The sequence below is a fragment of the Cystoisospora suis genome, assembly GCF_002600585.1.
Source record: "Cystoisospora suis strain Wien I chromosome Unknown contig_4672, whole genome shotgun sequence".
NCBI classification, from domain to species: Eukaryota; Apicomplexa; class Conoidasida; order Eucoccidiorida; family Sarcocystidae; genus Cystoisospora; species Cystoisospora suis.
In genome coordinates this window covers 1-16,299 of record NW_027157464.1, presented here as the reverse complement: position 1 = coordinate 16,299, position 16,299 = coordinate 1, and the positions used below count along the sequence as shown (strand labels likewise).

The following is a 16,299-nucleotide window of genomic DNA, read 5'->3' as shown; positions in this document are numbered from 1 at the left end:
CGATCTCAAGAAAAATAGGCACTAAGATTCGGTACTGGCCTGGCGGCTGGCACGGGTCATCTGTGTGTTACGCGGCCCGGGGGGGGGAGGGGGGGAACGCCCGTTTGTCATCACCTCTTCATGGCAGACTGTCTTCGCTTGTTGGCCACATTCTCTTGTCCAGCACACTGGAGTATGCCCGTGTCCAGCTGTCGTCGTGTATCCAGAAAAGGTTTGTGGTGTCGGGGTTTCTCCCCTGCTACGGTTTCATAAGCCAACCAGACTGCGAAGAAGAAAGAGAGGCCAGCTCACCAAGCTCCCGCATCAGCACTTGCTGCCTCTCAGTTGCTCTCCTTGAGTGAGAACTGTGACACTTCAACATCTTGGGACCCTGGGGCCACTTCTTTTTTTTTATCGGTTCCCTTCCCGGGACGCGGTCCCCTGCACCATCATCGCGACGGTGTGCTTACACAGCGTGGGACGGCGTACAAGCCTGCCTCGGACGGCTAACCCCGCAGAACCGTCTAGCGCTCCTCGGCCTCTCTATGTAGCAGTAAACTTGCTCTTGGTTTCTCTGTTTTTCGTAGCTCTACCTAGTCGTACGTGGACTGCGCGATTTACTCACGCACGCTCTTCCTGTCTCCTCCCGTGGTCAGTACCACCACCCTTCGGGAGGGTTGTTGAGCGCCACCCCCCAGACCCCTTCCCCAGAACCTCCCGCCGGTCATGCTTCCTCGGAATAGAATCAGACAACGGACTGCTTCCATCCTGGCAGGCGTAGCTCTGTCGGGTTTAGTGGGAGCTTCCTATAAAAGGCTTTATCTATCGCTTCATCTTCCCGCGACAGCGTCCCCTGGGGATGGTCTGTCATCTGAACTGTGGTGTGTCTCCCACCTCTACCTTCCCCCTCGTGTCCTGCATGAAAAACCTCGTTCCCAGAGCGTTCACCGCCTAACTTAGTGTGCTTAGTAATGAAGACTATCCCGTTCCTCATTGACTAGCGGAGACTGAACCACGGTGAATGGCAGGCACTGTCGCTGGCCCTTGAAGCAGCTCCTCACCTGTGCGCATCTGTCTGCTAAGATAACTTTACGTTCCACACACCATCGTAGTTTCTATGTCGATGCACGACTGCGGCTGCATGAAACGCACTCTTTCACCAGTTTTCATGTCTCTTGTCTTCACGTCTTGCTGTTGCCCCATCGTTTTCTCGGGCTCGGTCTGGACTCAGGTCTGGTTGCATCTCCGCCATCGAGCCTGCTGCTGTACAGAACTACGCTAAACGGGTGGTGACGTAAACTTCCCATTGAGGAGCATTTTCTCTCCTAGAAAGGACTGGTGAACGATTCAGTTTGCCTGCGCTCATATTTTGCTCTCTGCGAGAGGCGGCTCTCCCCTGGTTATTGTTCGAAGACGTGACAACCGCTAATGGTGTTGGGCTGACCCCCAGTCCGTCCAGAAGCAGCCCGTCGACTTTCCCGGGTTCGGCTGGACACTCCGAAGCGAAGGTGATTCCTTCAGGTCGCACTGTCCTTCTCAGATTGCACGATCACGTCCACAGACCTTCGTAAAGCCTAGTTCACATTCGTCGATCGGCTTTGTGCTGCTATATCGGATGGCTTTGGGACCACTGCGTTGACGGTCGGTATACGAAGAAGAAACTCTCCGTGCAGTCCTTGACGGGTGCGCAGCACTGGTGGCACGACTGCCACCGCGGGGGGGGACTCGATGATAATGAGACCTTCGACTTGTCAGTCCCTCCCCCTCGGTTTCTAAGCAATGGATCTAAAGATGCCTCTAGTGATCCCCCCTCCGCCCTCTTCCTCTCCCCCGCGCACGGGTGGCTGCGCTCGCGGAGAACCGTCTACTCTTACTCAAGAGGACGTATCGCCCTCTCGTCATCACACCCATCAACGCTTGAGTTCTCCCAATCACTCACACCGGTCACGGAAACACGACAGGTCTCGTCCGTCCTATCCTTCTCCCAATCGACATGCTGATCCGTCTCACAAGCTTGCCGCTCCTGTCTCAGACTCAACACCTTCCCGCCAAATTCCTTCATTTGCTTGCCCTATTACAGTTTCCCAGTTAGTCAAAAGCGACTTTTCTTCGAGGGAATTGGAGGAACTGCTGCACACCGCTTTGCCGCCTCTTCCGTCTTCTCGGTCTTCGTCGTCGGGGGATCCTTCTTCTGCACGCCATACGACTACTACCACAAATACTACTGCATCCTCTCGTCACAACCTTGTGAAGAGTCAAGAAGCGTCCCCCTGCCTGGAGTTGTCGTGTGCATATGATGGAAGACAGAACAAGAGCCGTCATAAAACACTACACTCCTTACCTTCTGATACGTGTTCTCGGAGTACCTCGAAGTCAGAAGGGGTTTCGAATGAGAGGCGCCCTTATCGTCTTGAGAAGTCGACATCGCATCACTCAAGAAAGAGAAGATCATCTGGGAGTCCGGCGTCTCATTCGGTTCATGCGCTACCGGCGTCCTCCTCTCTCTCCCGGGTCTGCTCTTCGTCGTCTTCTGATCATCCTCGAGTCTCTGCTTGTGCCGATCTCATAACTTCTCACCCTTCTTGCCCAAAAACAAATTCCTCCTCTCACTTTCGCTATGAAACTCAAGGAGATTCTCATAGGCAGACTCTTTGTCCTGTGGCTTCGCCACCAATATCGTCGGTCGTGAAAGGAGACCCTGGAGAGGATCGAGGTTCCCTTCGTCTTCTGCAGTCAGCCGCCAGACGTCTATCTGATATTTGTTCCTCAGCTCGTCGTAAACAACTCTCACCTGAAGTAGTAACCTTCCGTAAAGAGACTGGTAGGTCTTCTCCTGAAGACGGTAAACTTGCCACTCAGGAAAAGAGAAGAAGAAAGGAGGATGGAAGTCTCTCGTCTTCACATTTCACTCATGAGTCTTCTTCCTCGGCCTCTTCAACTACAGCGACTTCAGCCAAAGACAAAGATGCTAAAGAGAAAGACCGAAAAGCATATCATTCCTATACCTCCACAGCACATCACTGTTCTCCTTCAACACCAGTCTCACCGCCTTCCCTTCCATCTTCAGAGTCCTTCCCTTCTAAAAAGCCGTCAAGTTCTTCCAAGACCTCTTTCATATCTGTTACGAAGGATCCAAGTGGCTTAACAAACTCTGTCGGAGTGGTAGCTCCAAGAAAGAAAGAGGATGAGAAGGAGAATTTCTATGACTTCAGCGAGGCCCCTAAGAAATCCTCAACTTCTCCCTCATCCTCTTGCCCTCTTGAGCCTCGTCGTAGCCGTCCGTCCACCCTCTCTTCTCTTTCAAACTCACACCCTCCACCAACAGCCCAAGTAAGCTCTTTGTTTTCTGCTGCTTCTTCTTCCTCATCCTCGTCTTCTTCCTCTTCGTATGACCTCACGTCTACGGGCAATCAAAAGAATCTTCGACAGACATGGGACCATACTCGTTCAATACAAAACCGCTCCGAACCACCGGCTCGCATGAGTAACCTCAACGCAGGGGCGACTAAGGACTCAACTGGCAAGCACAGGCAGGTGAATCGTGAGGCTCTCTCGCCTAACAATAATAATAGTAGCCGGTTCACCGACTCCACAGTAGCAAAAGCCTCTTCAAAAGATTTCACGATTGCAGAGCCTTTCTCTTTTTCTTCCCTTGTGAACCGTGAAAAGCGCGATAAAAAAGGAAAGGGCAGTCATCATACAGCGCACAAGAGTTTCATGCCCACCATAGCTACGGACAGACACGAAAATGGTCTCCGGAACAACGACGGCGATACCTCACAAGACCGCTTGTCATTTCTGCAACCTATAACATCAGTAGCGCAAACACTAAAGGCGGGACTGTCGATTTCCTCTTTCCCACCTTTCTCCTCATCCCTGTCCTCTTCACAGCGGGCTGGCTTGCTTCTTCGTCGGAGCAAGAAGGAGAAAAGAGAGAAGGCTAACAAGTCTGGAACAGATCCTGATCAGAAGGGAGATACAAAGAGGAATCCCACGAATCACCATCTCACGAGTAATCCGGGTTTTCATCAAAATGGTGAGGATTCTGAAGATGCCCAAGTCTTGGTAAGCGATTTAGATAGTGAAGAAGAAGAGAAGAGATTACTGGAACTGATCGATGAATGCCGCTGTAAGCGCAACAGGCGGAGATATCCTCGTCATCGTAGGGGGAGAAAAGGACGAAAGACGAAGAAAAAGAACAGCCGCAAGAGAAGGAAGGACTCTGATCCTAATTCCTTTGACGAGTCAGATGACCACAATGAAGACGCTCTAACGGAATTCCTTAGGCCTCCTGACTGTATAAAGGACATCGGCCGAAGATGCCTGGATATGGAAAGAGGTGTAGAGGAGCATGCAGATTTCTTTCAGTTGAATGCAGATGAGAGAGCCCTCTGGCTCAATCTCAAATTTTTGCATCTTTACTTAAGGTAAGAAAGACGCGTCGTGCCGGTCTTCACAGAAAGGTGATAAGCTTGGTCTAGGCCTCGTAAGAAGGATATTACCCGCGTACGTACAAAAGACTCGCATTCTTACTAGAAGAGACTTTCAACGTATCTGCGCTTTTCGACAAGCATAAGAGTCTGATGGCGCAGTGAGGGAATCCTAACTACTTTTGCACTTTCTGTTAAGAGACCCCTCCCGGGCGGCTCTCCATTCTGTCCATTTCTCGTCATTTCGACACTCACCCCTTGTAGACGATGAGAGCCTCGTCTAGATCGTAATGACAATTAATCCTTTTGGTGTCGTATGTTTGTTATACTGATGTTTCTCTGGACCAGACGCCCCGTTCCTTGGGGGCGGATATATGATCAGTTTCTTTCAGTAGGCCCGTCCAGACAAGACCCTGAGGAATACAAGTGAGTGAGATTTACTTGTCTCCTCGGGGGGTTTCCCATATGTGTCTTGTTTTGCTTCTCTGTCTTGTCTTTCTTCAATAGAACAAATGAGAAGTCGGCTACCCCGGGGACTATGAGCCGATCATTACGTAAGATGAGAGATGTTATTGGTGACCTTTTTCCTGGTCATGAGATCGGTCCAGGGTCTCTTCGTGTAGCTCCTGGATTCAGGTGAGCAGAAGATGATGGCGAAGCATGAGGGGAGGCAACCTTCTTCGGTTGTCTTCTCATCAAGTTCGTTCTCCTCTCTCCGTCTCTTTGCTCTCCGTTCTTGAGTAGCAGTAAGGGGGTACGACTGGATAACAGGTAGACACGCGTCTCTGGGTATGTGGCAGGTGGTGTCGTTGCTGCTTCGTTAAGGGAGAGAGCAAGCAATATGAAGCTTAGAAAAGAGTTCTTGGTGTAGAGGCAGGCTCTTAGCTTGTTCTTTTAGTACAGAAGAAGAGGATCCCTGTTGGGGGTCCATTACCCTGGATGCTTCTGCGCGTTTTCAGTGGATGAGATGCTATGAATAGGTGGGTATGCACAGATCTAGGTCGTAATATGTTCGAAGACTGTGTCACCGTCGGCGTGCCGTCTCCTTGGTATGTATACACGTATAAATATGCTTTTGTCTCTATGGGTGCATTCTCATAACTCAGGTGTATGTACACGGGACAACTGACCGCGGTGGGACTTCACCTCAGCTTCAATGAACGCATGGCCGTCGGTGAAGATGGCGAGGGCCACCGTAAGCTATTTTGCGCCTTGCCTCGGCGAGTGTATTTCAGTCCTTTTCTCTTTTGTACCAAGTATGGAGATCAAAGGGTAGAAGTATCGCCGCCGTTTTTTTTTTCTTTCTCAAGTTTTGCTCTGTCTTGCCACCTGCAGGTGTATTGATTGTTATACAGCCTTGATTGGTGAAAAGAGAGGGAATGAGTTTTGTCACCATCATTATTACCATCCACGCAATAGGTCGTGTTTCTGCGTAGAACCTTATCGACACACAGTCTAGCACACTTTGTCTGTTCGCGAATGAGTATGTCTCCGTCTCCGGGACGAAGGAATGTTACGTTTTTTGTTGAATCAGCTCTTAAGGGCAAGGAAGAGCGCAAGCGCAGCAGGAGGGGTGCAAGGGTACCCGTGATTCTTGTATTGTCGGTGCTGCACCTAACCTACATCCGAGGATAAGCTCAGCCTTTTTGCCGAAGGCTCACCGGTGTGTGGACCACAGCGGCATTATTCTTCTGACGGGATGCATGCCAGCCAGACAGGATGGAGTTCTTGAGCGGGGGATAGAGGGCCCGGGTAGCGCCAGGAATTCATTTCTAGTCGGGCGTTTGACCGAGTTTCGATATGACGTGGAAATGTCATTCACCTCGTAAAAGCAAGTAGACCAGATACGCTTCCGGTCATCCTGGCTTCTCTTCCTCGTCTTTTCTTCGAGACCCTTCAAAGTTTGGGGTGAACAACGATACGTTCCGTTGATCTGTGAAATGTGTAAGCAGGTGCCTGAAGGACGTCGAACACGAAGTTTGTTGCATGTTCGGTTCCTACTCCTCTTCAGCTTCAATTCTGTGATTGTTTTTCACTCACGTTGTGTATATACAGAGACAGCGACGTCTTTATTGTTGAATGATCATCGCCTTGAGGACTACAACGACGTCATCATTGTCTATGGCGAAGAGAGCGATGGAAAAGGTCATAACGCCTATCCAGGGGTATGATCATCGTGAGCATCCTTATCTCTCTTCGTCCTTCCCCCACTTGGTCTTCTGAAGGCCATTCCTCAGCAACGTCGCATTTCAGTCCCCAGCCTTATAAGACCACTCGAGATCTTCAGTACATCCATTGACCCAGATTCGTACGAAAGATTTTTCTTTTTGCGCCACCTCTTCGTCCATGTCTCTGTGTGCTGGTCGCTGTCGACGCATATGTCTATATGTATCTCTTTCTATATGCATTTATCTACTCCTAAAGAGACAGAGTTTGGTACCCTCTTTGTCTGTATACCCATTTATACTTAGAGAGAGGATATCATGGTTAACGTTTCGGTGAAGTCCTCACTCACGCCTGCAAGGTTGAAATCGAACGCTCCGTCCTCCATGTACTCCGAAAGGCTTTCTCTTCACTTGACCTAATTTTTGCGTTGTTTTGCCGTGAGTCACGCGCTCATTGCTCTTCGCCCTGTAGGAAAGTGCTCCGAATCATGAGAATCCCATGAGGGAGAGACTTGGCATTGTCGAACCTGACAAGGATGGACAGCTTTTTGTTGTTTCTCTTTCTTCGTAGGATCAAATGATCTTTATTGGGGGACCTAATACAAAGAACTACTGTCTTTGGCAAGCGTGGAAGTGTGAATATCCTGTACGCGTCATCAGAGGTTATAAGTGCAAGTCACGGTATGTCGGTTCTTTTCTCGAGTGGGTGATGTTACTAACTAACAAGTCGATTTTCTCTAGCTTTGCTTGATTTCTGAAAGGCTGTCGAGATGAAACGGTACACGATCTCTTCTTTTCTCTATGTGTTTGGTTCACCAGCTGTTATCCTGCCTGTCGAAGGAGAATTAACGGGGCGGTGGCCGGGGTGTTTTTGATGTACGGAGGCTGTTCTCCGTCATAAGGCGTAGTAATGAACATTCGTGTTCAATAGGCCCAAGGAAATGAATTGAATTCTTTCTTGTTCTAGACCTCTTTGTTCTCAATGGATTTAAACTACCCGGTGAAGCGACAACTAAGAGAAAGAGATGGTTTGTACACGTACTATCGAAACAACTCTTTGACCCACTTCTGTCTCGTGGTGGCGCTATCTGCCTAGAAGATCTTCTTACAATCATCGTGCTCGCAATGTCAGAACAAGGAGAGATTGAAAGTGTGAGGTCATCACGTTTATCCCAGCAGGGAGATAGGTGGGTACACAGGAAACTTCTCACATCACATGAAGATTGCGTATAAGATGAGATCTTCGGCAATCGATCATCATGACATGTGCGTTCTCTTCCCTTCTTTTCTCGTAGGTACGCCCCCAGCTTTGGTTTTCGGTACGACGGTCTCTACAGAGTGGTAGAGATGCTTGCAGATACCGACAATTCTCGCCTACCCTGCCTCTCGCCGTCTCAGAGTGCTGAAGCTGGCGGGTCCTCCTCCTCTTCGACTGCCGGTTCTTGCCGTCAACCCCACGGACGTTCTTTGACGCCTACAAGGACTGCGTCAAGCTCTACGAAGGAGCGGAGGCACCGACAGGAGTCTAGAGATTCTCCTTCCCCCGATGAAAGTCTTGTGTGTACTTCTCCTTCGTCTTCTTCTCTCGACGACAACGGGGCAGGGAGGAGGAGAAGCGTGTCTTGTCCGTCTCGTGTTACCCAGGACGACACAGGAGATTCTCCTCTGGTTCTTGAAAATTCCTCTACAGGAAGCACTGAGAATTTGCCTTCTCCGCATTTGCTGGCTACAGAAAAGAAGAGAGAAGAGAAACAGCAAAAAGAAAGAAAAGAAAGCTCACGTACTTCACCGACGAGCCCTCCTTTCTCTAATGTCGTTCGGAAGAAGATGGTTCCAAGTTATACGAAAGAGGAAAAAAAGGGCAACATGGACAGGGAGAAAGAGTTGAACAGATGCCTGCCAGTCTCTGTCTCTTCAGCTTCTTCACCGTCTTCACCTGTCGAGGGGGCAGGCGCGAGAAATGATGAGGCTGGACGGTGTTCTTCTATTCCTGGCGGGTGTTCACAGAAAAAGTCGCATTCGCTGTTTCCTACCTTGAATGGATCTTCTTCGCTGCCTTCCTCCTCCTCGTCGGGTCTTCCTTGTCTCTCTAAAGATCAAAGAGAGAAAGCAGAGAAGGCTCGTACCAAGCTTGACCGTGACGCGGATGTCTCTTCGACCATCCTACTGACTTCTTCGCAGTCTGGCGGGGACGGCAGTGAGAAATGCTCCTCCGTTGTTCTTGTCAGTTCGTCTACGTCGCCAGATGAAAGGTGCAGTTCTAACCGTAAGTGTGCGGGTTCGGCTAAATATGTGGATGTAGAGGATGGCACCCTAGAAGAAGATGAAGAGGAAGGTTGTTCGGCTCGCCGTCCTCACTGGTTGTCTTCGAGTGGTGATGGTGATGACAGGAGTCCAATACGGCACTGCCGGCACATGGAGAGGGGGCGCAGCCATAGGCAGGACAGACGCAAGAGAAATAGCAGTAGTAATGATAAATCTCGTATTGTAACGGTCAGCACCCTTTCTCATTCGAGTTCGGAAGGCGAGGAATTCCCTTCCGCTACCCCGGCCGACGAAGGCGTTTTTCGCTCTGCTCCTCGTTTAGCCCCTGCTTCATTAAGAAGAAAAGACACCAAGGACCTCCGGCGACGTTCACGGCTGTCTGACCGTCAAATGCTTTCTTGTGATGATGGATCACGTCCTTCTTCTCGACAGCTGCATGAAAGAAGTAGGGGGTCCTGCTCCACAACAGAGATAACAATTGACACGGATGAAAGCGGAATTTCTTGTGCTTCTCCGTCAGCCGGAGTATCCCGCAAACGTCCTGAGGGGCTTCCCTCTACATCCCGCCGGCTTCCTGACGCAGAAACCTTTACCTTATCATCAGCTTCTCTTTCAGAATCATCTAGTGGGTATGACGTGCTTTCCTCATCATCGTATTCTTCCCTGTCATCATGCCGGGAACGCCGGCCGTCCGTGGAGTCGTCAAGAAGTATCGCGAGTTCAGCAAGTAGTTTCGCTTCAGTCTACTCCAGGCCATCTTCGAGTCCTGATCGAGGCAACTCGGCAGCAAGAATGTCTGGCCGGTATTATAGCCTCGCCGTGGACAGGAAGAAAGACTCTCGCAGGAGTGAGCTCCCTACATCGAGTAAAAGGACAGCAGATGGAACTACTGTCCCGTTGCCCCCTCGTTTGAGAGGAACTACTCCGGCCCCGACATCAACAAAGGAAGCAAGAGGAGGCGGACAAGGGCTTCATTCCTCATCGTCATCACTAGGGAGTGCTACTGCGGCTCCGCCGTCTCTTCTTGGGCGTCCATGTGGGAGTGTTGCTGATGTGGAAAGGCCAGGCCGACGTGTTTACAAGTTCGTTCTTGTAGCGATTCATCGAGACGTCTACTTGGCTAAGGAAGCAAAGATACCGGCCGATGATATCGAAGCATTCGAGCACACTGTGTTTGAAGAAGATAAGACCCTCAAGTAAGCAACCGCGGGTTTCCAGACAACACAGCGAGGAGAAAAGAAGGGAATGACGACGTCGAAGGGTGGGGGTAGACTGCGCACACCCACATACACTCTAGTTGGCTGCAGCAAATACTTAACTAGGTACGGGGGGCCTGACCGTATAGATATCTGCGGGTGTATAGGTACAGTTTTATATTTACACAGGAAGGTGCGCACCAGCTTCTGTGTATACACTAGCGGTACTGCTTACCTTCCCAGATGGGAGTGAGGGTCGCGAATGTCCTGTAGGTGCTGAAGAGGGCGATGGTTGAGCGCGTATCTCAGCGGCGGCCGCTGCCTTCTTGATTGTCTATTATATTCAGTTAGAAAAGATGAAACGACTTGATCTCGTTTCTTGGAATGGATACGGGGGCGGGGAAGCCCTTGTCTGCCCTTGGTTTGTTCTCTTCAGGAAATTGAAGGTTCTCGCTCATTCGCATTACAAAATGCACTGCAAAGTCCAGGAGGAATTGGTTAAGGCTGCAAGCGCCTCAGCAGCAGCAGTAGGCGTTCCATTGCCATACCCGCCGTCGTGCTCTTTGAAGGTCGTTCAAGTAAGTGACTCCAGAACCGAAATGTCTCGGAGAGAGTCGAGGGTTGAAGAAGAGCAAAATGTTTTTTGTACAACATTTGCCTCTATCGCTCTGGCAGAAACCTTTCCGTCACGCCTTCTGCTATTTGTAGTAAGATTACCTTAAGTAACACATTTCAGAAGAAAAAGACCGTGCGTTCTCTTCGTACAGCCCTCCTGCCGACTCCTTTCGAAAGAGCCGTCTATCTTCAGTACATTCTGCTGACTATCACTGCATCTTTACCGGGTTGAAGCGACCTTGTCAGGGGGCATTTTGCTCGTGGCATGGGTGTGCGTGTACATACCTTCTTCACGTCTGTTTTTTGCGTATGGTTGGCTCTCGGCTGTCTTCCACGAAGGGCGCACCGTCACTCAGCTTTCTTTCTACCCATGGATGCATGCCTCAATTAGCAATCTGGGTTCCGTGAGCATCATGAGAGGAAGGAGAAGGTTGGGGTAGGGACGGCTTTCGTCAGAATGAGGTCTCTTCCTTCTGTCTCATACTGTCAACGTCCGTCTCCACGTTTCTCTTTTTTTCCCCGCGCAGACATACAGCGATCTTCCTTTCCGTTTTGCGATTGCCGTGCCACCGGTGGTAAAGCTTGGTGGTCAAACTCAATCTATTCTCTCAAATTTTATCTGCGTTATGGCTGCAGCCTACAAGGTATGAGTTCTAGTTGTCACACAATGGAGAGAAGGAAGAGTACCAACAAAGGAAGAATCTGTTGCTTCTCACTGTAGAGCAGATCACGTCTGGGGAACAGCCTGGTTGACCCGGTCTTCCAAAGACACATGCACGCCTTCCCGATCATAGCATATGTGCTCACATACTTGGTCTATATAATTTGCATGCGTAGATACAGTCCGTGCATATGTTTGCTCATCTGTCTGATCCTCGTCGGTGACTACCCATCAGAATGTCAAGTGACAACTTTCGCTGGTGGCTCTCAGGGGGTGGACGTCTCCAGTCTCTTTTCTTGCTCGTACAACTGGAAGACGGGTTAACTCTGCGACTATTTCTTCGAAAGGGAAAAAAGTTGATGAATAGTATCTACAGTAGAACGTGTGTGCCGGTCTTCACTCATTGTGAAGAACTGGCTCAGAGTGTAACTTAACAGGCGAGGGATAGGATGAAGAGAGTGTACGTGTCGTGAGCGATGAGCGTATGAGAGCTCATACACGGTCAAGAGTATGCTTTTGTCATTTTGTACGCATGTTGTTATTCATCCAGATTTACCTAGAACTAAAACTGGCACTTGATCCTACTGCTCTCTCCCATCCTTCTGGACCTCTACTGGCCCTCTTCAAGTACCAGGCGGCAGTTGCTGCCGCTACAGCACGTCGTGGTATCTGCCCACCCTCGCGCTGCAGTACTAAAAGTCAGGAAGATTCAAAGCTGCCTAACGGTACAGACCGGAGCGCTCAGGCATCTCTCCCTCTCTCTTCAACATCGTCTTCTCTGTTTGGTGCTTCGTCGTCTCTTGTAACGTCATCAGTTCTCTCACCGTCGGCTCCACAGTCACTCGCTTTGTCGCGACTTCTTCCCGCTTCTGTCGCATCATCCCCAGCCCCCTGCTGGGCCGTATGTGGTATCCTACCTCTGAAGCTCATCTTAACTCGGCTCGACCTAGAGCTCGGTGAACTATCTCGCCGCGGGAAGGAGCAACTGATGAAAAGGGCGCGACGGACAGCGAAAATGCACCCTCCCGGATGGCTAGAAAAACAGAGGGACGCTGCTGTGCCTTCGTTCAGTAAAAATCAAGAGGAACTGGATGAACTCCTACAGGAGTTAAAACGCAAGAAGCGAATCCCAGATAGGCACCGCCCCCTTCGATGGACAGAGAGGCGTACTGAGATACTTGTCAATGCAGAGCTTGCTAAAGTCTTCTCTCACCAAATCCTTCCACAGGTATTGAAAGTGAACCTCAACCTGTACAGGGTAAAATAAGGCACGTGATAAAGGATCTCATCTCCCTAGTGTTGGAGGGCTTCAAACTCAGCTTCATCTTCCTGACCGCCCAACAGTCTCTTAGGCCGGAGCCGACGACGCTGGCCACGTCAATAGATGATAGGTATATGTGATATGTATAGTAATATCTAGAGAGAGATATAGATGAATGCGGCTGTCTTTGTGGAGGCGGTAGTTCTACGTTGTCTAGACTGTCACCCACGCGAGAAGAAGGGTGAGGACCAACGCACGTTTTTGTCCGGGCTACCGGCGGCGTTATCGAACTCCCTCTCCATGTATCTTTTGGGTTACACTTTTCTCACCGGTACCTTGATAGAGCTCCCGCCGGTTCCCGGTCCTTGCCCCTTTCATAATACCTTGTTTCCGCATAGTTTAGAGGCTGTAGCAATGGTTGTGTGTTTCCTGGAACTCTTCTTATATCTGATAGATAGACAGCTCGGGGGGAAGTAGGGAGTGGGGAGTTCTGTCAGAAGCCAGGGAGCGGTGCCTGGTCGCCGGCACCGTCATAAGAAGTCGGGGATCCTTCAACATCGCTGCACCGCACATTCTGGGTGCCATCGTCCCAGCCTACTGGCTTCTCTATAAGTTCTGTCTGCACTTTGGCCCTACGTGCCACCGATGATAGCGGCACGTCTAAGGAACGACAAATTCTCGGCTGGGCCTTCTTGCGTGTGGAGAGGGGGGAGGACTTATTTCTGCTTCTGCACATGGTGATCACAGGCACGGGCCGCCCTTCCCTCTTACTATAATTTGGATTTCTTTGTGTTTCTTTCCTGCATTTACTCCCTATAGTCAGCAACTTGTGGCATCTACACGACAATCGAGCTTTGCAGTCCCCTCCCGGACACGTGGTCGCCTTGGACGGACATATCTCAAGGAAAGGAGAAATTCCCTATCCCCGCCTTCAACGACGTAGACTGCTTTCCGCCTCCTGTCGACTTCTCGTCAGTCTCCCTTTCCTTCTAGCTAGAAAGACTTCTCTTTCTCATCTTCACATTCAGCTCTCTGACAAGAGGACTTCGATTCCTGCCGTGTTACGTATGATTGTCGTGTAATCTGTAAATACAGCATGCACGAAGCGGCAGCCGCATCTACAGTTACTTACTTCTTTCTCTTCTCTGCAGACTAAGAACTAGATCCACCTTGTATTTCGCGCTGGATGCCGAAGTAGTATCGCCTTTGGATGTGCACATATACACATATCTATTCGTAGAGAGACGAAACATGGCAATGAGTGGGAGTAGCTGAATGTGAAAATCAAAGAGAGAGTAAGCAGGAAGGGGTCTAAGTAAGCCTTCCAGTACCAGTTGGCGCTTGGAGGCGTCTTGCTCGTATGTGCCGGTGCCGCTCTCCCCTTCATCGATTCGTCAAACCAGAAGGTGGCTTTAACACCTCCGCGATTCGGAGAAACACTAGAAGCGAGGAAGGCGTATTCATGTGCGTAGTGGGAGATTCTGCATGTCTTCACTCCTGCCCTTGTTCATCTTCTGTGGCCTCCTCGTTAAGTCTTTCGAGCGTCTAGAGAGAGAGCTGAAATACAAGAGTAGAAAAGCCAGGTGACGAGAAGGGACATTCAGTTAAGGATCGATGCTTGTTCTCATGTGCCGACACCTGTGAGTGGCTACAGATATCAATTGAGGAATGTCTGTTTTACCCGTCTTCCGAATTTCTCCATGCTGTGTCTCTGTGCGGGCTGCGTGCCCCCTGGAAAAGACACTTCGAAATGGGAGCGGATGTAAGTCAAATGCCTTCAGGATCCCTTGCCTCCTTGGTAACCGTTCTACTCCTCTCGCCGCCCCTTTTCGCTGTCCAGCCTGCAGATCCCCTCTTGCTTGCTATCCCCGGGGGAGAATCAGCTGATTGTCCGAGGCGGATGCTGTTTGCTCCCATGTTTCATAGAGAAAAGAGGGTATGCTGAAACTACCGGTTAGTCTTTTTTTCTTTCCTCACCTTGGAGGCAGGCATATTTCGTTCTTTAGATTGATGCGCCCGTTCATCCTCTCAAAGCTAAGTGTCAGTCACACAGTGCGAGTGCGGCTCGTCTCTAAAGAATGTGTGTGGAGGGCGCTCTCGTAACAGGGCGCACTGCCACAATCTCCACAATTCTTTTGGTGTTGGTGCTTTTCCATATTCTCGCAGAGAGGTGCAAGGTTATAGTTCTGCAGTACGCGATCCCGCTACGGGGCAGGTGTACTGCGCCGGCAGCAATCTTCGCTTCATTAAGGAGACATCAACCCTCGCGGCCTGTACAGCCTACTGTCTCTGCGACAAGAGCCGCTGTACAAACAGGTATCAGGAGTTGCTTAACATTTCTTCAGCTGTCCTTGGTTGCTACACTGGGTGGGATCTCCTGCAGTGCAACGCTATGCGCTCCTCCCTTGAATCTGTGCCTTGCTGTGTGCCTTGGGTATCAGGTCTGGCAGGCACATGCTTGCTGCCGGTGTGGGTTGAAATGAATCGACTCGCCCAAGAAGTTGTGTTTCTGTGGAGAGATGTACAAAACTTTTTCTGGAAGTCGCTCGTAGTGCTGTATCTTCTTAGGTACCACTGCACTAGAAATGCCACATAACAGTGCGCAACGAACAAGGGGGGGCCGAGAGCGGTGAACGGTCGGGGACGGAATTGCACCTTCGCATGCGTCATGTGTCTTCAACAACGTTCTTTTATGTAGATGTGTCGTGCACGCGGGAGTTCTTGCTCGGCTTAGATCAACGGTGACTTGCTGCCCGTTGAAACCAAAGAGTCGGCAGAGAGTTCCAGTCACTCAGGTGGTGGCGGTTGGTTCGACAAGTCTGTAATCACATGCGAGGAGGAAGTTAGATTATCTGACTGTCGTGCGCTGCGCTGAGGCAGGAAGGCACCTCTTCGTCCTGTCCGCGCCTTCTCGTCTGTATTTTGATGTGTCTACGGAGTGCTGTTATGACGCCTCCAACTGCAGGTACCCCGAAGACCTGGCGTTCCCGGTCATGGTTTGCAAAACTAGAGCGGCGGGTTGGGAACTTCGCACGAAGGTAAGTATCTTCCTGGGGTAGGTACTGAAGTGCTAGCTCGCTCATCATTTTCTGTGTGAACCTCAAAAGAACAACTGTACTTACCGTGCTAAACATACGGTGCGGTGCCCTGGAATCGTGAGTCAGCTGTCTGTCTATCTATCTATATATAATAACTGTGTGGACATAAGCATGGCATTACCGTTTCTTTCAAGTGGTACGCCAGCGCACAACGGCACTCGATCACGTTCCGGCTACCACTGCCACGCCCCCCCGGTCTTTTAGGGGAAGTAACGCACTCAGAGTTTCTGGTATTCAGATGATACCAGGAAGATATTTCTCTGTGGTGTCCTCGGAGAAGGGTAGAAAGAGCTTCGCGTCTGCCCGTGTCTGTCCCTTAGGGTTGTCTCCAACAAAAGTCTGCTTGAGGATTCTCGTCGAAACGAAGCTCTTCAGAACTCTTATCGCTAGTATCTGTGTGTTGTTTCTATATTGCATGGAGCTGTGCTATAGCCGCGAAGCTCAGATGTCTATGCCTCAGCGGTACTACGGCCCAGGGGGCACTGGTTAGCTGAGGGAAGTGCGTGACACAACGGCCGCTGTCCTCAGCGTCTATATTTTTTGAAACTCCTCCCGCCAAGATCATGATGCATATGGTCACCCTGCGACTCATAGACATCCTCGCTCGGTGACCATATGCATCATGATCT

General features: G+C 50.3%; 2 protein-coding genes across 2 annotated transcripts; both read left to right on the top strand.

Annotated features, from left to right (window-relative positions):
• Positions 1-587: 587 nt before the first annotated feature.
• Positions 588-15,631, top strand: CSUI_008362 (histone lysine methyltransferase set suv39; the record flags this gene model as incomplete). The annotated part of the gene is made up of 13 exons (XM_068068496.1): positions 588-4,406; positions 4,917-5,045; positions 5,516-5,604; positions 6,465-6,574; positions 7,146-7,255; positions 7,870-10,035; positions 10,472-10,613; positions 11,178-11,294; positions 11,862-12,569; positions 13,392-13,543; positions 14,227-14,334; positions 14,739-14,888; positions 15,538-15,631. Exons 1-13 carry the CDS (start codon positions 1,759-1,761, stop codon positions 15,629-15,631), a joined length of 6,723 nt encoding a protein of 2,240 aa, XP_067919529.1. The 5' UTR covers positions 588-1,758.
• A 73-nt stretch (positions 15,632-15,704) lies between these two features.
• CSUI_008361 (uncharacterized protein) lies at positions 15,705-16,186 on the top strand. The gene has a single exon (XM_068068495.1). The coding sequence runs from the start codon at positions 15,909-15,911 to the stop codon at positions 16,158-16,160; it is 252 nt and encodes an 83-aa protein (XP_067919528.1). The 5' UTR covers positions 15,705-15,908; the 3' UTR covers positions 16,161-16,186.
• Positions 16,187-16,299: the final 113 nt, after the last annotated feature.